The sequence below is a fragment of the Delphinapterus leucas genome, chromosome 19 (genome assembly GCF_059928025.1).
Source record: "Delphinapterus leucas isolate spDelLeu-1000000601 "Yukka" chromosome 19, BTC_Dleu_Yukka2, whole genome shotgun sequence".
NCBI lineage: Eukaryota > Metazoa > Chordata > Mammalia > Artiodactyla > Monodontidae > Delphinapterus > Delphinapterus leucas.
Window position 1 is genome coordinate 58,918,619 of NC_143147.1, and position 21,909 is coordinate 58,940,527.

Below are 21,909 nucleotides of genomic sequence, written 5' to 3' on the forward strand. Positions count from 1 at the left end.
GGAGGCCAGCCTTTTGTCACAAGGGGGCGAGCAGCTGTTTTCCAGTGAGTGTTTATCACAGGCTGGGGGTGGGATACAGCGTGGAGTTGACACTCAGGGTGCCCCTTTCCTCCCAAGCCTGGGAGGCCCTCAGTGGGAGCCCCTGGGCCTGAGCCCCTGATCAGACCTGCGGGAGCAGAACGTGAGAATCTGTGCAGTGGGCTTTCCTTAGAAGACCGAGCACCCGGCGGTGTTCCCAGCGTCCCTTGGCTGTGAGGGCCAGCCCGGTGACCATTCCCCTCCTTTCCAGACAGTCTTGTCCTCAATGGGTTTGTCTTTGTTTTTTTTTTTTTTGATGGGTTTGTCTTTTAAATCATGTCCGTGCAGGACTGGCAAGGACCTGCCAGGTTGGGGGACTGTCCTGTCCCGGAGGCGACTGGGGCCCACCAAGTGGGCCTCATTGCTTACCGTCTGCGCTAAGCAGCCCTGGACAGGCAGCTGCCCCCGATGTCAGGAGGCCCTGCAGCATGCGCTTCTCTGGGCAGCACCCGGCCAGCTTGCAGCACAGCAGAGGGCAGCGGCCCCGGGACCGTGGACCACCCCCGGCCCCTCCAGCTGGTGGCACCAGGTGGCACTGTGCCAGAGGCTGTAGGCTGTCTCTTTCCCACTGTGGTGCAGGCAGCATCCATTCTTTGCCTGGCCCTGGCCCGAGTCCCACCTGTGTCTGCTGTCTGGTGCCAAGCTCTGCTTTCTTCTCCTCACAGATCATGCTCTCCTCCCTCAAGCACGGCCTCTTTGGTGGGCAGTGGCTGCGGCGAGTCAGCTACATCCGCTGGGAGGGTGTCTTCCGCTGCATCCCCATCTTTGGCATGTCCTTTGCCTGCCAGTCGTAAGTACTGCCTGCTCCCAGGGCCCCGGGTGTGAGTGTGTTATGAAGTGGGGCTATGATCCTGGGAGAGGGAAGCACTGTTTTGTTCAGTGGTTGATCCAGGCCACGAGGAGTAATGCGTTCTTCACCGTGGCCTTCCTGCTTTGGGTTCAGGGTGGGAGTTAGATGTTTAGTGAGGGAGAAATCGACTTTATTCCCAAGATGTGTTGCCGGCACGTTGGTGAGAGCGCCGAGTTTGCCAAATCCCCCACGAGTAGAGTTGGCTGTGGGGAACACAGAACAGCCCCAAACCATCTGACTCACAGAGTCCCGAGCATTTTGCCAGAATTTAGCTGTTCGTGTGAGAATATTTAAGAGGAAATTGCACAAACATTGACTTCAGACTGCCGCTGGGATGCTTTCAGAGGCCTGTGTGTGTATGTGCGCGTGCATGTGAGCAGGCGTGCGCTCTCTGGCATGCAGGGCTTTGTAAATGCAGAGCAGCTATTTCCTTAATTCCAGTAGCCTTATCTTCTCTACCAAATGACAGGAGCCTGTGATTCATGCCCAGTCAGGTGGTAACCCGCTCAAAAGAGAGGCATAAATCCGGCGGGGATAGGAAGGGACCATCGGTGGCGGGGGGGCTGGCAGAGCAGCCCCCCACAACTCTACGGGCATCAACTGTGCCAGTCGTAAACTAATGTGACAGATGAGACTGTTCAGACTGCTGTGTTTACACCCACACGCGAGATCCAAATCGTGGTTTCCCACTTCTCGTCTCTCTTGGCAGCTTGGTTTCCACCAGAACACTCTCCACTCTTGCTGTTTAATGTCCCTGTTACAATCAGTGACAGAAGTTACATCCTTTTGCCATGTACCTAGTTACCGGTTGTCCTTTTTGTCTGAGTTTGCTTCTTTGAAAATAAACCCTGGTCGGGCTTTTGGTGGTGGCTGCTCTGTAGTCAGGCACGTCTGCTGGGTTTGGTTCTCAGGTGGAGTTATGGGTTCCGGAGGGGTTGTGAGCACATGTCCCGTCTGCTGCTCATGGAGGGCACAGGGCCTGCAGAGGCACTCACGTTCCCTAGGGAGCGGTGCTGAGGGGTCCAGAGCTGGGGGCATCCAAGGGCAGAGACGGCTCTTCCCTCCCCTGCAAGTCTGCCCCAGAGCACGTGTGGGGCGGGGGCCCTGCTGCTCTTGCCGGGTGACCACGGCCCCGGCTGTGTGGCTGGTTTCCCCGTCCTGGACGGGACGGGCCTCCGCTGTGCCATCACTGTGTGGCCCTTTCTGGTCTGACTTCGCAGTAAATGAGTACGTGGTGGTGCAGGACCACTTGGCCCTGCGGCCCAAAGAAGCTCGGAGAGAGCACTGAGCACGTGGAGGCCCAGGCTGTGCAGGGAGACAGGCGGACTCCTCTGACTCAGGTAAACTGAGTCACATGGCTGCTCAGCGAGGTGGGCAAGTGCTCTGTGGGTGCTGGGTTGGCCCACCACGGGGGTCTGGCTGCCACCATCAGGGGTCCTTGGGGCCCAGGCAGGATGGGAGCAAGGCGGGGACTGTGGTCGTTCCACACGCATCCATCCCCACTTTCAGGGCACAGCCCCCTCCCCTCAGTGTCAGCGGCTCTTGGGCAGGGACTTCTCCCTGTGTGTGCTGGGGGCTGGGGTGGGACGCCCTTGTCCCGAGATCTGGTGCTGGGGCTCCCTGGCATGGACCCCACTCTGGTCCAAGGAGCTGGTCAGCACCCAGATGATGGTGCCAGTTCCCCTGCAGGTCCTCTGCCGCCTCCCTGGGCTGCATGGGCGTGTGGCCACCCGCTGCCCTCCGCCGGGCCGAGGTGAGGACAGCTGTCTGCTGTGACCCCTGCCCACTGTGGGTAGCTGATGGGATGGTGTACAGGGCCGGGGGACGGTGCCAGCTTCTGCCGGCCAGGCCTCCCCCATCCTCATCCTTGTCGTTTGCTGTTAATAACGTTAGCGGGTCCTCTTTGTTCTCCTTTCACTTTTTTTAAGGCGGTTTTGGGATTTGGCTCCACTGACTATTGTGGTTTCATTTATGTCCTGACGCGCCCCCTCCCGGCCTCCCGCGTGGCGTGACCGCTGGCCCCGTCTCCCTTGGTGCTGAGCCTGAGCCTTCAGCATAGCGTCACCCTGCTTTCTCCTCTCAGGGCTGCACAGGAGACCCCCGTCCCACCCACCCCCCCGCCCCTTCCTGTTTGCCTCCGTGGGGCCCACGTCTCGCAGGTGCAGGGTCCCTGCCTGCTGTTTGCAGAGAGCCTGCATGGACGCATCCCTCCCAGGCCTGGCGGCACTGCCCTGCTGGCTGTGGGCCGTGGGACTGAAGCCACTCTTCCCGTCGCAGAGCTGGGTCCACGCCGGCTCTGAGCCCCTCGCTGAGGCGCTGAGATGGGCAGGCAGCCCGGCTTGTTTGTTTAACTTTCCATTCTTTTGACAGCGATGCTCTGAACCGCTTCCTGCTTCCCCTGTAAACACGGGGTGCTTCAGCCCAGCCCGGAGCGGTCACGCTCCTGCTGCAGTGGAACAAACGGCCTTTCATCCTGTGGCACTTCTGAAATGTTTACAGAGATCACGTTCAGGGAGGGCTCTGAGTACTGTCTGTAGTATTGTGAGAGCTCGGCCTCGGCTCCAGTGGTGGCCAGCATGATGGGAAGGCAGGTGTTGGAGACTCGGCTGGGGCTCCGGGGGAGGTGTGTCTGTCTCTGGAATCGGCTCCGTGAAGTCGCTCGTTTTTATACAGCCAGGTCCTGCCCACCTATGACAGCCTGGATGAGCCATCAGTGAAAGCCATGAGCTCCATCTTCGCCTCCTCCCTCAATGTGGTCACCACCTTCTATGTCATGGTAGGAACCCTTTCAAACCCCACCCCCTTGCACAGTTCCTCCAGTCCCCCAGCGCAGGCCTGCCCTCTCTCCTTCCCATCCCAGTGCCCACTCAGCTCCAGGGCCACCTGTGAGCCTGCTCCCCAGGTGGTGGTGTTGTCCCCATCCCGGGAGGAGCGTGGGTGCCTCAGCGCAGGGCCTGGAGCCTCCCCAAGAGCTCTACTGATGTGCTGTAGAAAGGTGGTCCATCAGTGAGAAGTGGGAGACAGTGAAATAGCAGAGAAAGGATATCACAGGTTCCAGCCCACAGATGCAGATACAGTTCATGTTTTGGGAGATTTTCCCTCCAGTCTTCTTAATTCTCCTCTTCGTTGTTGTTTTTTTTTTTTTCCCCGGTACGCGGGGCTCCCACTGCTGTGGCCTCTCCCGTTGCGGAGCACAGGCTCCGGACGCGCAGGCTCAGCGGCCATGGCTCACAGGCCCAGCCGCTCCGCGGCATGTGGGATCCTCCCAGACCGGGGCACGAACCCGTGTCCCCTGCATCGGCAGGCGGACTCTCAACCACTGCGCCACCAGGGAAGCCCCTTCGTTGTTTTTTTACATGGCAAATAGAGATATAAATTCACTGAGAGTCTGGCTTGTTTCCCTGAACTTTGTGGTTCCACCATTCTTGTTGGTTTTTACAAATGGTCCGTCAGATTGTTGTCCACGCTGAGCCTGAGCTCGTGGGGACCTTGATTTACCCCATGGTTTGGGTTTTGAGCCAGATTAAGTCCAGCCCCTCTGCGGGGCTCATGGGGCATTCTGATGCTCCCTTTCCATGCAGGCAGCTCCCTTCTCTTGGTGCCCTGTTGTCCAAGTGGGGAGAAGCCACATCGGACTCTCACCTTTAGACCTGCAGCCTCTGCTTGTCAAGGAGGTTGTTTACGAGCCAGGAGCTGGGGGGCCTTGGTCTTGCTGCAGCTGCTCGTGATGAGGCTCGCGGCTGTTCCGGGGAGGGTGCGCCCCTCTCACCACATGCCCCCTCCATCCCTCTGTCGTCCCCCTGCAGGTGGGCTTCTTCGGCTACGTGAGCTTCACCGAGGCCACCGCGGGCAACGTGCTCATGCATTTCCCTTCCAACCTGGTGACCGAGATGATCCGTGTGGGCTTCATGATGTCCGTGGCCGTAGGCTTCCCCATGATGATCCTGCCCTGCAGACAGGCCTTGAACACGCTGCTTTTTGAGCAGCAGGTAAGGTGCTCAGGGCCCCTTGGACAGCGTTCTGCCCGAAATTGTCTCTGTCCTGGTCTCAGTTATGTTGTCCTCAAGTGGCTTTTGCTAGTTCTTTATTTTCCTGGGCGGTAGTAGGAAGAGTTTTTCCTAGTTAAAAATTAAAAACTCCAATTAAAATGATATCTTTTAATAGGGATCTTTTTTTTTAACCAACTTTGGAGAACAGAGCCCCAGATCAATCGGGTCGATTCCAGCAGGAGATGTGGAGTCAGGCCCAGTGTCCAAGCAGGTTAGGCTCGTGTCCTGTGACTTCCCTGCTGTCCCCCACATCGGAGAAGTAGCAGGAAATCAGGGGCTTGCTTCAGCACAACCTTGTGGGAGAGGAGTGTTTGGGAACTCAGAAGAGCTGGTTTAACTGACAGGAGCTGATAATGGCTGGCCGGGTGGGCAGATGAACGCTGGGCTCAGGCCACCATTCTCTTTACATTTGTGTAAGGGAAAGTTTTGATAATTTGACAAAGGACATCTGAACCTTGAGAGAGGCTGAGTTTTGTTTGCTGTCGTGTGTGTAGGCCCAGCGCCATGTAGTCCTGTGTAAGCAGTTTTCCAAATGTACAGTGGGAACTCACATTCCCCTGGCTCTCTAACTCCTGCCCAGTTGACAACAAGAGGTGCAAGTGTGGTAGCTCGTGCCCGAGGGCGAGGGCATGGGGTTGGCCCTGTCTCTCTGCAGTGGTTCTTGTGTTCCTGCCCGAGTCCTTGAGCCTGGTCTGTGGCATCAGCCAGGACTCCTGGTGGCCACTTGAACTGCTTAGGCCATGGTGGCGGGGAGGGGAGAGTCTGGTAGGCAGACGGGGTGGGTGGCTGCCTAGGCCTCCAGGACAGCTGGAACCGGGCTCGTCCATGTGGCTTGGCGCATGGTTGAGGCAGCCTCCCACAGATTCTGCCACCAGGGACAACACCTTGCGGCAGAGCTCCAGTCCTGAAGAACTGGCTGCGTGCCCCACCCCTGTTAGCTGTTCAGGCACCTGGGCACCAAGCAAGGCTCTGTCCCCTGGGGGGCGCGGCGGGCTAGCTTATGCGGCCATGGGGGTCCTCTGATGCAAACATGTACTTCATATCTGAACAGCATTTGTGTTTCTGTAAATAACATGTTTTTGTGATTTTTTAAATTAGAAAATCAGTAGCGGTATTAAAGGAAACGTTAATTCAAGTGGAAAACTTACCTGCATGCCTCCATCCTCATTCGAATGACCCGTTCTGCTTCCCTTGGCGTTTGTGTGCATCTCTTTGCAGATTTCCTCTCGCTGTGTTTTCTCCCGTCTTTAGTCCATGTGTATCCATAGAAACCCCCAGCATCACTAAGCCCTTGCTCTCACTTCCTGTTCATTGCTGGTCTTTCACCCTTGACCTATCACGGGTGACTCTCGTGACCCCCTTCCTGCATGTAGCTGCCCATTTCTTCTTCTCCTCTTGGAGTGTTTCTTGGGTAAATTTCTGTAGGTTTCTGAGTCAGAGGGTGTAGACCTAACAACCTCCCTCACTAGTCTGTCCTAAGAAAGCTGCCTGTGCAAGTCAATTCTGGATATTGGGTGCCTCCAAACTGTAGTTCTGGAAGGGTCTGAAGCTTCACTTGAGTGCTGTTTTCCTAGCCCAGCAATAGTAATCATGGCTAGCCCCTCCTGTGTGCACAGCACTGTTCTAGAAGCTTCACTCCCATCACCTCCTTTGGTCCTCACCACAGCCTGATGAGGTGCTTCTGGTGCCCCTGTGCCTATGGATGTGGAGGTGAGGCCAGAGGTGGTCTCTTTGGCTTGATTACAGCATGTAATGACTTGACTTGTCCCCTTGTCTTCTTCCTGGACGCGCCTGCTGGAGACGAGGATGGTGCAGCCGAACGTGTCTGCGTGCATGGGGGGCCCACTGCACCCTGAAACCCACTGCGTGTCACTGTGAACTGAGGATGTGTTCTGTTTCCCGTGCTATGCGGTATTTTTAAAAATCTCTCTCACGGCATTGCTCTAAAAGGAGAACAGAAGGATTTGTTCTTCATATCTCAGAACGAAGTTGTTATTTACCACCGTAGCTGCTGTGAGGAGCAGCCTGGACCTTCCTGGGGTCCGCAGTTCTGGTTGCAGGTTCACGTTCAGGCACATCTGCCTGTGCCCAGAGTGCTCGCCTGCCACCTCCCGGGCAGACCTACCTGGGGTGTTGGCAGAGCCCTTTAAGGACTTGCTCCCTGCAGGGTGGAGAGGAAATTGGTCATTTCAGAACCTTGTTTTTATTTTCTTTCATGTAGCAAAAAGACGGGACCTTTGCCGCTGGAGGCTACATGCCGCCCCTGCGGTTTAAAGCCCTCACCCTCTCGGTTGTGTTTGGAACCATGGTCGGTGGAATCATGATCCCAAATGGTAAGTGGGGCTGCTGCAGCGGCTGGCCTCCTGCTGGCCTGTTCTGCCCCGCGCCCCCTTCCTGCTGTTGTGCGCCCCTGCCTCAAGTCTCGGTGTTCAGCCAAGACGCTCAGAATCTCACCACCGTCCTCTCTGGTCAAAAAAAGTCTAGAGACTCTTGGGCGCTTTTTTCTTTGGCTCCCTGAGAAAGGCTTGGGAGAAAAGGCTGCAGCTTGATGTGACCACAAACACGTGGGTGGGAGCTGCGATGCGGGGTCCCCGCCTGATGTGTGAAGTTAGTGGTTATAGAGAAGCTCCTGACTGCTGACTCCTGATTTCATTGACACGTCACCCAGGGAAAAGGGAAGGGCCCTGGGCAAGATTTCTGTTGTCCGATGTCCTGCTGCAGCACAGACAGAGCTCACTGTCCTCAGACATCGAGTGGGCCCCGCATGCCCTCCAGGGAGCGACCCCCAGGCCCCACACTCCAGGCTCCCAGCTTCCCCACGCAACCAGGACAGGCCCTGCTCAGTCACTCGCTGGGCAGCAGGTGGGGTGATGTAAGATGATCCGGCCCAGAAGCCCCCGCTGGCCGCCCGGACGCTCCGCGAGGAGCCGTAACAGCGTTGTGGACCCAGCATGGGGCGGGCAGTGCTGTTAGCCTCACCTCACTGGCGAGGAAGCTGAGGTACAGAGTGGAGGGGACTTGTCTGAGGCGCCTGGCCCGACGCTGTCAGATCGGACACCCTAAGGGTCCTTGCGGGCACAGAAGGCTGTGCCCCGCTCCTCGCTGCTGTCCGGCGGCACGCGTAGATGCGCCTTAGTGGCAAGGCTCCTCACCCTGCTCGCTGGAAGCTCACCCCTCCCTGTGACTCTTGTTCCCAGTGGAGACAGTCCTGGGCCTCACGGGCGCCACGATGGGAAGCCTCATCTGCTTCATCTGCCCGGCGCTGGTCCACAAGAAGATCCACAAGAACGCCCTCTCCTCCCAGGTGCGTGCTGCGCAGCGCTCTTGGCCCCACTCAGGGCGGGTCTGGGTCGCGGAGAGCAGGAGGCGGTGTTCTCTGAAGTGCCTGTGAACTCGTTGTGTTTCTTAGCACAAAAGGATCGTGGTCCTGTAGGTCTGAGAAACGTGGGGTTAAGCCAGGGTGAGCAGCCTTGCACCGCAGGGCCGCCGAGCCGAGCTGCTGACCACGCTTATCTGAGCATTGAGTGCTGAACCGCTTTCCCCCGCCTGTCTGTACAGTGACCGGATTATCTGTGTGTGCCACGCGCTCACGTCCCCGTCTCCATCCCCTCCTGAGGACATCCGCACTGTCTCGCTGGGGACTGTCTTGTTGGTGTCACCTCTCCAGTCTTTCACTGTTACAGACAGTGCCAGGGTGACTGTCTGTGCCCACGAGCGTTTCTGTATATTTGAGAAAGTACCTATAGGAAGCTCTCTGGGCCCCGGGATCCCTATGTCAGGAGTGGGAGCTTCCCCCCAAGGGCCCGTGTGCAGGTCAGCGCCGCTGCTTAGCAGCCAAGCTCTGCCTCTCCCCTCCGTCAGCCCGAGGATGGTGGCAAGTCTCGGCTGCTCTGGAGTGAAGGTGAGCGTTTCTCTTTCCATGAACTGTCCGTGCTTTTTGCTCACCTTTAATGGAGTTGTTGAGCTTTTTCTTATCAGTTGATTTTGGTAAATTTTTTAGGAGCGTAGTATACATATGGCAAAACACATAATTCTCAGGTACAGCTTGATACATGTCGGCTAAGTTCCACACCTGGAACCACCTCCAGGCCAGATACAGAGCATTCCAGCACTTGAAGCTTCCCTGGGGCGCCCCACAGTCTTTCCTCCACTAAGGTTACTGCCTGTCTGTCTTCTAACATTTTGGAATAATTTTGCCTGCCTTTCAAGTTAGTACAAATGGAGTCTCACAGGAAGTGTCGGCGTGTGTCTAGCCTCCTTACTCAGCATCATGCCTGAGTTCCTCCGCGTTACTGCCAGGGTGGCCAGGGGTGGTTTGCCCGTCATCCCTGCCATGTGATTCTCCACTGTAGGAATCTACAGTCACCCAGAGCAGGGTGTCCTGGACGGGCCGTTCTGCACGTCTCTCCTGGTGCAGCGTGTGTGCACTTTTGTTGGTTATTCACCTAGGTGCGGAATTGTTGGGTCCTGAGGTTATGTCTGTCCAATTTTAGTAGATTTTGCCAGACTTTTTCCAGCTTTCCAAAGTGCTCCTCAGGCACCATATTGGAATTTTAGTTGCTTTAACATCTACTGTCCCTTTGTTAGATTCTAGCCCTTCCGATGGACGTGTAGCAGTACCTCATTTGGGTTTTAATTTGCAATTTCCAGATGACTGTTGAGCACCTTTTCATACTCTTGTTAGCTGTGTGGGTATCTTCGTTGAATGCCTTTCAAGTCTTGCCCATTTTTTAACTATTGGGTTATTTTTTTCTTACTGATTTGTAGAGGTTTGTAAAAGATTCTAGATATAAGACTTTTTTCAGAAGTATATATTACAAATGTTTTGTCTCATTCTTGGCTGCCTTTTCACTTTCTAAATGACGCCTTCTGATCAACAGATGTTCGTAATTTCAGTGTAGTTCAGTTTTTTGAGTTTTTCTTTTGCTGTGTGCTTTTTATGTACTACTTAGGAAATTTTGCTTATCCCCAGGTCCTGAAGACAGTCTACTCTGTCATACTGTAGAAGCCTTGTATTTTCTCTTTCACATTTAGATCTACTTCCCATCTGGAACGCTTGGTGTGTGGCAGGGGGCAGGGGTCGTGTTCTGTGTGACTCTCCAGTTGAGCAGCAACCCCTTGCCCCAGCGTTGCTGGGCACCGTTGTCATCAGTTACCTGTGTACGTGTGAGGCTGGGAACTCCCATTCACTGGTCTGTCGGTCTCTCCCACATTAGCGCTACCCTGTGTTGGTTGCTAAGGCTTTGTAGGGAGTTTTGATGCTGGCTGCTTTAAAGATGGCCTTTCCTATTGTTGGCTGTTTGCATTTCCAACTCAATTTTATATTTTTTAATTTAAAAATTTTTTTGACTGCACCATGCAGCATGTGGGATCTTAGTTCCCCGACCAGGGATGGAACCCGTGCCCTCTGCAGTGAAAGTGCAGGGTCTTAACCGCTGGACCGCCAGGGACGTCCCCCAAGTCAGTTTTAGAAGTGGCTTCTCAGCTGTTGGCATTTGACTGGGATTGCATCAAACTATAGATTGAAGACTTGACATCATCATTCATTTTGCAACTTTTCCTAATTTCCATCCTTATTTCTTTTTTCTTTTCTTTTTTTTTTTTTTTTGTGATACGCGGGCCTCTCACTGTTGTGGCCTCTCCCGTTGCGGAGCACAGGCTCCGTACGCGCAGGCTCAGCGGCCATGGCTCACGGGCCCAGCCGCTCCGCAGCATGTGGGATCTTCCCAGACCGGGGCACGAACCCGTGTCCCCTGCATTGGCAGGCGGACTGTCAACCACTGCGCCACCAGGGAAGCCCCATCCTTATTTCTTATTTCACCACTGGCTTCTTTATTTATTTATGTATTTTTAATGCTAATAATATAAAATTTTAACTTTTTCTCTAACAGCAAAATTGCAAACAGAAAAAACACTGTAACGAGTTGTGAGAGAGACCACAGAAAAAAGGAAAAACATTCTAGTACTTTTAATGGTACTGTTTACCTGATTTTTGGATAAAAGGCCACACATCTTCATTTTGCGCTGGGTCCTACATATTAGGTTATATTAGCTCTGCTTTTGACTGCTGTGCTCCTCCTGAGGCAGATCTCAAACCTTTCCTTATCAGAACCCCCTTCTGTCTACAGCCCTTTGGGGACTCTAGCTGATTGTCACCAGTAGCTTCTTTAGATTTCCAAACTTTGGGGGATTTTCCAGGACTCTCTTTTATTGATTTCGAGCACAGTCCCAGTGTGATTCGAGAACACAAGCTGAAGAACTTCAGTCCTTTGACATTTCTTGGGGCCCAGCAGATGGTCTATTCTGATGGCTGTTTAGCTGTCTGTAGAGTCTGCAGTTGTTGGATGCAGTATGCATCCAACATGTGGTTGAGTTGAGTTTAGTAACTGATTTTTAGATTTTACGTATTCTTACTGATTTTTTAATCTTCTTGTGTATCAGTTATGAAGAAGGTATGACAGTTCCCACTTTAATTATAGGCTTATTTGTCTTGTTATATCAATTTTTGCTTTTTGTTTTGAAGCTATGTTATTAGGAGCGTACAGTTTTAAAATGGCTATATTTTATTAAACTGACCCTTTTGGTTGTGAAATGTCCCTTTTTATCTTTGGAAATGCTTCTCTCCTTATAGGCAGCCCTGTCTGAACAGTGTAGCTAATCCAGCTTTATTTGGGGTTTATATTTGCACAATATTGTTTTTATTATCCTTTCTCTTTTGATCTCTCTATGCCTTTATATTTAAGGTATGTCTCGGGTAAGAGCATTTAGTTGGCTTTTGTTTTGTTTTGTTTTGATCCATCCTGATAATAGTATTTAAGACTATTTACAGTTAATAAAATTACTGATTTGGGGGGATTAAAGCTTCCGTCTTACTCTTTGTTTTTTATTTGTCCCATATGTTCTTTTTTCTGTTTCGTTTTTGCTTGCTGCCTTTTGGATAAATCAAGCATTTTAAGTATTTATTGTCTGTTCTTCTATTAGCTGTTGTACATTTCTGTTCTACTAGTGGTTATACAAGGCAGTTTAATATGAATCCTTGGCTTATTAGAGTTGACTGTAAGTTAGTTTTTTTTGACTGTTTCCCAGATGAGGCAACTATCCAATGATATTTTAACTCCATTTACCTTCCTCTGGCCTTCGGTGCTGTTGTTTTTATGTATTTTAATTTTACATATATTTTAAACACCACAAGACATCATTATTATTGTTCAAATAGTCAGTTTGTTTATATTGATCCTTTGCACCCTCTTGGTTTTCTGGGGCCTGGTCCTGTCCCCTGACATGCTTGGTACTTTGTGTAGGTGTATGTGAGAAATCGTGGAGGCTCTGGATGATGTTGTCCTCTGTCCAGCAGACGGAGAGGATGGGCAGAAGGCCTGTGTCCACTTGAGGCCAATCTGTTTCAGGTTTGCCCTCACTCCTAGAGTGTAGCCCTTCCTGAGTCTCAATGCAGTCACCCGCAGATTGCTAAATTATCTGCTTAGCTTTCATCCTCTTGGCAACTGCTCTCTGCACGACTCTGCCCAGCTGGTGGCTGGCACGTGCCTCAGGGGAGAACTGAACACAGAACGTGGGTGCATCCTTGGAGGGTTCCTCTTCTCCAGGATTGTAGCCGCTCCGGTTCTGGCTGCTGGGGAGCCCTCACTTCTAATGCCTGGGGCCCAGTCTGTGTGACTGCAGGCTCCAGGGCTGCTCAGCACTGCTGACTGGGAAAAGCCTGGCCTGGTGGCCCCTCGGTGCTTATCTGTTCTCTGGAGTCTCTCACCCTTCAGGTCTTAGCTGCTGAGGTTGTTCACCAGTCTTCAATTGGGGATTTTGGTGAGTTTTAGGAACTCCTTATAATATGAGGAAATTGGCCCATTGCCTGCCAAATTGCAAATGTTTTTCCCAGTTTGTGAAGTACCAGTGTTTTAGTCTATCAGACTCTTTGTAGGAGAGAAAAAAGTCATTGTTAAAATGACCCTCCCACTTCAGTATTATTTCAAGGAATTCTTCCCTCAGTTCTTTCAGTAATTCCATGATTTCATTTTTCCATTTAAATCTTTGACCCATCGGTATTCTATTTTGGTGTGAGAAACAAAGTAGGTATCCTCAGTTTTTCTAGATGGCTTTCTAGTTGTCAGAAAACTGTTCGTCCATCAGTGATATGAAATGTTACTGCTCCTGTATATTAAGTTCTTGTATGTATTTGGGCTCATTTGGGACTTGTATTTTAATTTCCTGGATGTCCCGTCCAGTGACGTGGCCGTCCACGCTGTTTTAATTACCCGGCCTTGTGATGGTGCTCCCTTGTTGTGTGGCTCTGAAAACGTTTAAATTCTAATCTCTTTTCTTTCATTAATGACATTTCTGGATGTTCTTGCTTGCTTACTTTTTTTTTTTTTTTGGCTGCGCCATGTGGCTTGCGGGGTCTTAGTTCCCCAAACAGGGATTGAACCCAGGTCACGGCAGCGAAAGCCCGGAATCCTAACCACTAGGCCACCAGGGAACTCCCTGTTTACTTTCTGTCAGCTGATCTGACTCTTAACAAAAATAAATCCACCTTTTTGGTTTTGGTCTAATTGGAATTCATTGAAGCTGTAGATAACTTTGGAAAGAATCATTCCCTTGAGACTCTGGCTAATCTGCAGAGTGTATTAGTGAGCCTCCCAGTGTGATAATGGGGTGTGGCGTTCAGTCGTCACAGCTGCACTCAGCCCCCCTTCCCCGTCTCCGTCTGCTGCACCAGCATCCCCCTGCTACATGTGCCTGTGATACTGGGACCTCTCCTTCCTCTGGCTTTCCTGATTGTTTGTACGTAGGGAGGCTATAGATTCTCATATATTAACTTTTTTTTACCTTCTGACCTTACAGCATCTCTTGTTAATTTCACCTCCCCCTTTCCAGTTGTTTCTCTCTCATCTGTGTCGTCCTACACCTCTCGCTGTGGCGCTGGCGGGGGCGCGGGGGGTGGGGCAGCTAGTCGTCTTCCCAACTCAGCTGGGACAGCTTCCAGTGTTGAACTGTCGAGCGTAATGCTGGTTTTGGCTTCATGTACAGAAATGAACATGCGCATTCAAACGCCCCCACGTGTCTGTAGACGTGAACACATGCAGAATCGCGTTAAAGAGACGTCTATCTGTGCCTGTGTTACTATGGATTTTTAAAACTGGAAAGCATATTAAATTATATTAACTACTTTCGGACTACGTGCAGAGAAGATGGAAAGTTTCCCCTTTGGACTTAGTGTCTTGGTGAGGTACATCGCAGATCAGTCCTAGAATCGACCATCTGACCGTGGCATACCATTTGTATGCCCTGCTGTTTTATTTCCCACGGAGTTTACATGTTTTGAGGAAAATGAACCTTGCAAGGGGCATGCTCAGAAATGTGGCTGGTTGAGAGACCGCCTGCCGATGCAGGGGATACGGGTTCATGCCCCGGTCTGGGAAGGTCCCACATGCCGCCGAGCGGCTGGGCCCGTGAGCCATGGCCGCTGAGCCTGCGCGTCCGGAGCCTGTGCTCCGCAACGGGAGAGGCCACAATAGTGAGAGGCCCGCATACCGCAAAAAAAAAAAAAAAAAGAAATGTGGCTGGAGTGTGGTGTGCAGACCTAGGGCCCGGAGGGTACCCGCTTGGAGTGTGTCCCTCCTGTCCTGGGAGCCCCGGCTGCTGCTCCCTAGGATGGCACAGACCTGGCGTTAGCCCGAGTCTACTTGCCCCAGATGCCTGAGGGCTGCTGGCACAGAGGTGCTTGTTACTGGCCCTGGACCTTGGGAAGAGCCAGGAAAGGTGGGGGGCACGGGTGATGGGCCCATCATAGCTGTGCCGGAGAAAGGCATAAAAGAGTATTCTGAGAAACGTCCTCAGAAGAATAAGCAGGGACCGCGAAAACACAGTTGGCCCCTAGCAAATCGAAAAGAGCCTTATCTGTCATCACTAGTTCATCCTTTATCTTGAAAATTCGAGAACTCAGAGGGTCTCTCCAGTGGGGCTGAGGCAGAAGGGGTGGGTTTCACCGTCCGGAGTTGATGCTGCGGCCGGGAGCCAGCAGGGGTAGCAGGGCCACCTGGGACTCACGGGAAGCAGTGGAGCCCTGAGCCAGAGCGGCACCAGCCTCCATAGCTGTCCTTGTGCGGAGCACTGGGGAGCATCCGCAGGGAGGGCCAGAAGGCGCCGCTGTGCTCCTGAGACAAGGACACAAACGTGCACCAGGACCTGTTGGACGCCACCCAGGCTGTGACGCCCTGGCCTCTGGGCTAGGATGCCTGCCATGCCCTGATCACACTGCCCTGAAGACCCAGATTGGGGTGCACGGGGCGGGCTCCGGAGCCCCTGCCTCGAGGTGGTTTCGTTTGAACGTGTACATCTTCAGTCTCACATGTGAGCAGTGAAAGGGGACACCTTCTTCCCGGCCAGGGCTTGTCTCTGGTTCTGAGTTGGGGACCCCAGCAGATTGGGAGCCTTGGGGTGTCGCATCGCACATGGTCCCCAGGCCAAGCCCCTGGTTTTGCCATATGTACCTGGGCTGAGACGTCAGGATGTGTTTGTGTTTCTCCTGGCGGCTCTGCAACTGGTTAAGAAGAACAGAAGTCAGCGCTGCGTGATCAGACGTCTGGTGCACCCGGCTCGCTCACCAACCTTGTCCCATTTCAAAGCAGCTCTGGACTTTCAGGAAGTTGTACCTGGAAGACGGGTTCTGCAGGCACAGGTGCCCTCCTGTCCCCGTCTTGAGGCCATGACAGCCCTGTACCCCAGCTGGCTCCCCCGTGTTCCCCATCATTCCATCACTGCTGGCAGGTGCGGTACAGACCTCAGCTGTGGCCCCTTCTTCTGGGAGCAGCATCTCTTCCTTATCAGGGCTTTGGGGGAACTGATGACTGTCCCTGTTCACACATGTGCGGCATCAGCCTCCCAAACTTCATGGCAGAGCGGCAACCTGGCAGCTCTGGCCTCTTGTGACCCTGGGGCCTCATGGACGCCTCCGGCCTTTGGTGGGGTGGTGGTGGGGGGGTCTGTGGTCGGTGCATACTTGTCATGGCTGCCCCAGGGAGTTGGCCAACACCTGTGCCCTTTCCAAAGTCTGGCCCACCTGGAGCTCCTGACACTGCCCTGGGGGCCTTGTGCCCACCGTGGCTCTGGCTGACTCTTGCCTCCCCACACATGCCTGCTTGCAGACTGTGATCTGGTCACTGCATCAGCATCACCCGTGGACCTAGATTCCCTTGGTGTGAGGCATGGCCCTCCCACGTCCTCACTGACGCCAGCCTGCCATTAATCCTCTGCCCCCCTCAAGCTGGGGTGGCTTTGGCTTCCCTGCCTGGAGGTTTCTGCGGACCTGTGGCATTTCTTCAAAGCAAAGGGTGAGAGTGGAGAGCTGGGGCTGTGACCAGTTACAAAGGCTCTGGCAGGGCCAGCAGGCTGCTCATGCTTAGACAGTGGTCAGCTGGCAAGTACCCCACAGAGCCCAGGGCAGCTTGAGAGCCAGGTTTGTCAGGGGACGAGGGGGGGTCTCGGCGAAGGGTGGGGTGGAGACTGCCGCCGGGTGGGGGAGTGTGGGTGGGGTATCTTCTTGGACAGGGTGGAGCCAGGGAACACACTTGGCTAGTGGGCTCGTGGGATGTCTGGGCCGGGGGCATAGGCACGTGTGTGTGTGACACCAGGCGGCGCTTCCTGGCTCCGTGCAGGCTCTTCTTCGTAAATTGAATTTAAGTTGATGCTTTCTTGGTCTTTTTTTGGGAAGCTTGCTGTCTCCCAGCATTGATGGAGTTAACGTTTTTTATTTTGTGCGCGATTTGTTTCTTTAAGGTCAGAAAGCCAAGGGTTGAAATAAATCATTCAAAGCCAGGGATGAAATGTTGCCTTTGGCTTGTCCATCTCCCGTGGAATGTTCAGTGATGTCCCTGTAAAAAAAAACCAACAAAAAACAACCAAGCAGATGTCTTCATCTCTGTGTCAAAACCATTTTAGGGGCTGTCCAAATCAGGGCCTGGAGGGGAATGGGGTTCTGCTGGTGAAGCCCAGGCTCATTGGGATCCCCACCTGGCGCTGTCCTGGGGGCCCTTCTGGAGCTGTCATCCCCCTCTCTGGCCGGCCACGCAGGCAGAACCACTTTGGCCGTTTGAGTATTTCAGGACTCTCACTCGGTCTTGTCCTCATCCTGTCAGTGCCACGGGGTCCAAGTCGGGACGTGAAGTTCTTTTTGTTGTTTCTCTGGAGAAATACGAGATGCAAGGGATTTAAAGTTTCTTTTAAATTTTTTAAAACTACTTTGGTCGCCTCTGGATACCATTGCTCTTTGAATCTTCCCTTCATGGCGAGTGGGTATAGCATGCTACTCTTTGAGCACACAGCTGAAGCTGGGAATCCACACATTTTTCAGAAAATAACTTGGGGTGGGGGGCGAGAGTCAGGAGCTCTTGACCCCAAGCTGTGTACAGTCTTCTGATGCTGCTCAGACCCCAGGGGCTCAAATCCAACAATATCCCCATGCGCACCTGACTAAGGCCGGCTGGTGGTCAGTGCCGGAGGGGCCTCTCAAGTCCATGGTACTGACCAGGCCTCCCTGAACCATGGTTGATCCCGGAGCACGGCCAGCATTTTGCTTCCATGAGCCCTGAACCAGCTCAGTGTTTCCAGAGTGGCAGCGGTTGAAACAGACTTTCTCCCCAAGGTTCTCCTCATTTGCTGGACCCACCTTCAGGAGCACAGGTCCTTTCTTCCTGCACAAAATCTTTCTTCTCTAATTGTGTTGGGCCTGGGAAAGTCTCAGTGGTTCTTTTGAACAGATATATTTCAAAAAGTCAATGTGCCTTTCGGAAAAGGTTTGAGTTCTGACTCTGAGAGCACGTGGAGGTGGGTGGTGGGGCCCCCTGGCTCTTCAGGCAGGCCGCCTCGTGGTCCTCTCTGCGGCACCAGGAGTTAAGGCTCCTTGGGCAGAGCTGCATGGGCTGGGCCTGGCTGGGAAGGGCAGAACAAGCAGCGTCCACTGCTGTGGCAGCAGAAGTAACATGGAGAGCGTCGGCCCAACGTGTACAGGAGCTGCAGGGGAGACAGAGTTACACAACGTGGGGTTCGTGTACTGAGTCACCGAGGGCAGCACTTATGATCAGCCTGGGGGCCACAACAGGAGGGACCAGGTGGGGATGAGGCCCCTCGGTGAGCAGTAGTGCCTTCAGCTCAGCTCGCTGGGCAGCACCGATGGGCACCGACGGCCAGAGGGGGCGAGGAGCCACCTCCTTCCCAGCCGTCTCCCCGGCTGTGCCCTGCAGCTGCAGGCGTGTCTGGCTTGCTGGGTGATGTTGGGGATAGGTCATTTGTAGCCGGGCACCCAGTGGCCTGGGCCCTCTACTGGGTGAGGGGGTGGGACAAGCAAGGGCTCCCTTCAGGTTAGGCAGATGCCCCAAGATTCTTGCTCTCCTGGCCAGAACCATCAAGGGACCCAATCTCTGCTGCATTAGGCGTGGGGAGGCGTGGCTGCCGGGTTCTCCAGGGTGCCTGGCCGGTGGGCTTGGGTCTCTCCAGCCAGTAGGCCCCTCCATGTCATACTTGCTGCCCCTGCTGTCTTCAGGCTCCCTCACGGCACCCCCGCCACCCCACCGGCCCCATCACCAGTGTGGCTCCTGCAGATGTGGCCCATGATTCGGTCATGCTGATCAGTTAGTGACCATCATCTAGTGGTCAGTGTGGTTGGGGCCTCTGTGGGCTGTGCCCCACCCCCCAAGAAGGGCAGGGGCGTAGGGACTGCATGACCCCTTTAGCTCTTGGGGTCTTTGTCTCGTCCAGGTGGTGCTCTGGGTCGGCCTGGGCATCCTGGTGGTCAGCACACACACCACCCTGTCCGTGAGCCAGGAGGCCCCTGTGGACTTGGCAAAGGAAGCCCCAGGCAGCAGACTTGGAGAGGCTGAGGGCGCGATGAAGGCAGAGGCAGCCCAGCTCCCAGGTACGCGGCTCCCAGGTACGCGGCTCTCAGGTATGCACACAGGCCTGCAGCCTTCTTGGGGACACCCCAGCAGCGTCATCTTGGGGTCACGGGGACCCAGGTGGCACTTCCCAGGCTGTCTCACCTGCCCAGTTGCCTCCATCCTCTTTGGGTGATGGAGGGGGTGGGGGGCCTCCAGGGGGCTGGTGGGTGCGGCCACCTGCGTGCAGGGGACAGACAGATGGCAGGCAGCCAGGCCAAGATCTGAGCACCCCGTTCAGAGCGGTAACAGGTGAGTAAACTTGGGGGTGTCGTTCACGTTTGCCTGTTTTGTTTTGAGGGTGTAAATTTTAAGCCAGGTTTTCCTGGACAAAGTCAGTGATCCCCCTCAGCTTTGTTTCCTGTTTCACTTTGTGTATTACTTGTTGACCTGCCCGTTGATAGAGGGATGAGCCACACTCCCTCATGAGCTGCAGGCCTGCCTTGGAAGGCCCCCCAGTGCAGTGGCCCCATCGCCCATATGTGGCAGGGCCCATGGGGTGCAGGGTGGTTTCTAAGCGCGGCTTTCTGGGGTACAGCAGGAGCTCCGTTGCGTCTGGGGGTATTGGGAGAGAAGAGGTGTCTCGGAGCCTGTGGCCTTCCCAGGCCTAGATGGGAGGGGTGCGGGGAGGGCTCCCTCCATCTGGCCTCTCTCCTTCTAGGAGCTCCGAGCGGCATCAGGTTCGGGTTCTGGTCGGTGGTGCTGCCTATGATAACGTTCATTCCAGGGGCTTCTGCCCTGACAAGGGCTGGGTTTTGTGTATTCATACTAATGGTGTGTGCGTGTCTGCTTACCTTCCCTGCAAAGAAACCCCTGGCTTGGATTGAGATTCCCCAGGCTGCCTGCCTGGCATTCCCCTCTGGGGGAGCAGTGCTGGTTGCTGGTGGATTCCAGGTGCCTTTGAGTGGTGATGCCTAAGAAGCCCAGAGGAGCCCTGGCCTCCTCAGCTACTGTGATTGACAAAAGGAAAGGTCCCAAGGGCTGTCCAGGGAGGCAAGCGTGCTGGGTGCTTGCAGGGCTGGGCTACCCGCAGTTGGAGGTATGGGGCTCTTGGATGTGTTGCTGTCTCTGTTCCAGCCTTACCTCCCTGTGCTCAGAAAGCCCCTGCAGTGCCAGCACCCCACACCAACTTCCTGCAGAACAGTCTATCCTGGGGCTCTTTTGGGGGAGCTCTGAGCCCGGAGTAGCTGGGCATGCTCTCCTCTGCCTTCCTGGGATGGCGAGAGCCGGCTAGAAGACTCTCCCTTTGGGGGTCCCCTGCAGAGAGGACCCCTGGGAATAGCGGGGCTCAGCAGAGAAGTTAATCAGAGTGGTCAGAAGCTGCCCGGGGGACTCGCCTAGTGGTCCAGTGGTTAAGACTCCTCGCTCCCAATGCAGGGGACCCAGGTTCGATCCCTGGTCAGGGAACTAGATCCGCATGCTGCAACTAAAAGACCCTACATGCCACAACTAAAGATCCCACATGCCACAGCTAAAAGATCCCTCATGCCGCAACGAAGATCCCGCATGCGGCAACAAAGATCCTGCATGCCACAACTAAGACCTGGCGCAGCCAAATAAATAAATATTCAAAAATAAAGAAGAGGGCTTCCCTGGTGGCACAGTGGTTAAGAATCCGCCTGCCAATGCAGGGGACACGGGCTTGCGCCCTGGTCCGGGAAGATCCCACATGCTGCGGAGCAACTAAGCCCGTGTGCCACAACTACTGAGCCTGCGCTCTAGAGCCTGTGCTTCGGAACAAGAGAAGCCACCGCAATGAGAAGCCCGCGCACCGCAGCAAAGAGTAGCCCCTGCTTGCCACAACTAGAGAAAGCCCACATGCAGCAACGAAGACCGAATGCCGCCAAAAATAAATAAATAAAATAAATAAATTTATAAAAAATAAAAATAATAAGCTGCCTGGGCATCCCACAGCAAGTTGCATGGATTCAGTACTTTGGATGGGAAAAAAGCCTCCTTGAAGAGGGAGATAGGTGTTGCTCCTCCACCCCTGTTGACAGCCCCACTATGTCCCTCACTCTCCGGTGTCCTGGCCCTGTGTGCTTTAAGGGCACCTCCAGCAGAACTAGACTCGGACACCAGTTTCGCATCTCAGCTGGCTGTGGGCCCGCCCAGTAGGGCTTCTCGGCATCAGTTGACATAGTCGGCACTGGGCTACCTGTCCCCACGGCGCTGTGCAGCCTCCAGCCCACGGCCTGCACGAGCAGCTGCATCCTGTCGTGGAGGCAGGCCCCCGGCTCACCTGGAGCTGCCGCGGCCACATCTGGTTTCCATTTCTTCCACGAGTCTGTAACAAACACATGGCCTCTCTTGGAACCACATGCCGTTTGTTTAACTCAGTCTCCGTGTTTCTTGCCCCCGGCCTCCCCGTCATTGATGGGTTGCCTCGTTGAAGCAGAGCTGGGCCCGTGGGGCCTTGGCCACGTGCCCTGCAGATGTCTGCCCATCAGCGTGTGAGGTGGGTTTACTGGCCTCTTAGATGTCGAAGAGGCCAAAATGGTATGAACGTTCCTTAGAGCCCGAGCTGGCCTTAGGACTGGGGGAATCCTGCTCTCCTGGGGACGTGCGGGACTGGCCACCCCCAGCCTGTCACTCTAAGCAAGTGCAGGGCCCAGGACGCACCTGGTGTGGACAGAAGAGGTGGCCGAGCCCTTTAGGAAAGGCTACGAGGCTGCTCACCTGAGGCTCATGGCCTGCTCAAGGGCCTGGCGGGTGGGTTCAGAGTTGGTGATACTCTCAGCTCCTCCTTTGAATGTGGCCTTGTCCCCTTTCTTCCTCTCCCGCCCAGTCTGCAGCTTCTCTTGGTGTTGGGGGGGCCGCCTTGGCCACACCCATTATACAACTCATCCCTTTCCCCATCAGGGACACGGCCCGGCTTCTGCTGGGTGGGGAAGAAGAGGAAGGGCCAGGACGGGGCCTGTGGCCAGCAATCCGTTCGTGTGGGGACACAGGTGACCTGAGCGGGAGCTTGACCCCCACAAGCTCCTACCTA

At 54.3% G+C, this 21,909-nt stretch overlaps 1 protein-coding gene across 7 annotated transcripts in view; it reads left to right on the forward strand.

Moving 5' to 3' along the window:
* Positions 1-21,909, forward strand: part of SLC38A10 (solute carrier family 38 member 10) — a 44,895-nt gene that overhangs the window by 10,146 nt on the left and 12,840 nt on the right. For 2 of the 7 annotated variants that reach the window (XM_022589346.2, XM_089901558.1), the window contains exons 6-11: positions 744-868; positions 3,602-3,704; positions 4,735-4,917; positions 7,199-7,310; positions 8,175-8,281; positions 18,742-18,928. In XM_022589346.2, coding sequence (XP_022445054.1) covers positions 744-868; positions 3,602-3,704; positions 4,735-4,917; positions 7,199-7,310; positions 8,175-8,281; positions 18,742-18,928 — 817 coding nt within the window. Of the gene's footprint in view, positions 1-743; positions 869-2,154; positions 2,269-3,298; positions 3,520-3,601; positions 3,705-4,734; positions 4,918-7,198; positions 7,311-8,174; positions 8,282-18,741; positions 18,929-21,909 lie in introns of those variants that run through there. The other 5 variants (XM_089901560.1, XM_089901557.1, XM_022589348.2 and 2 more) reach the window with 5 other exon arrangements.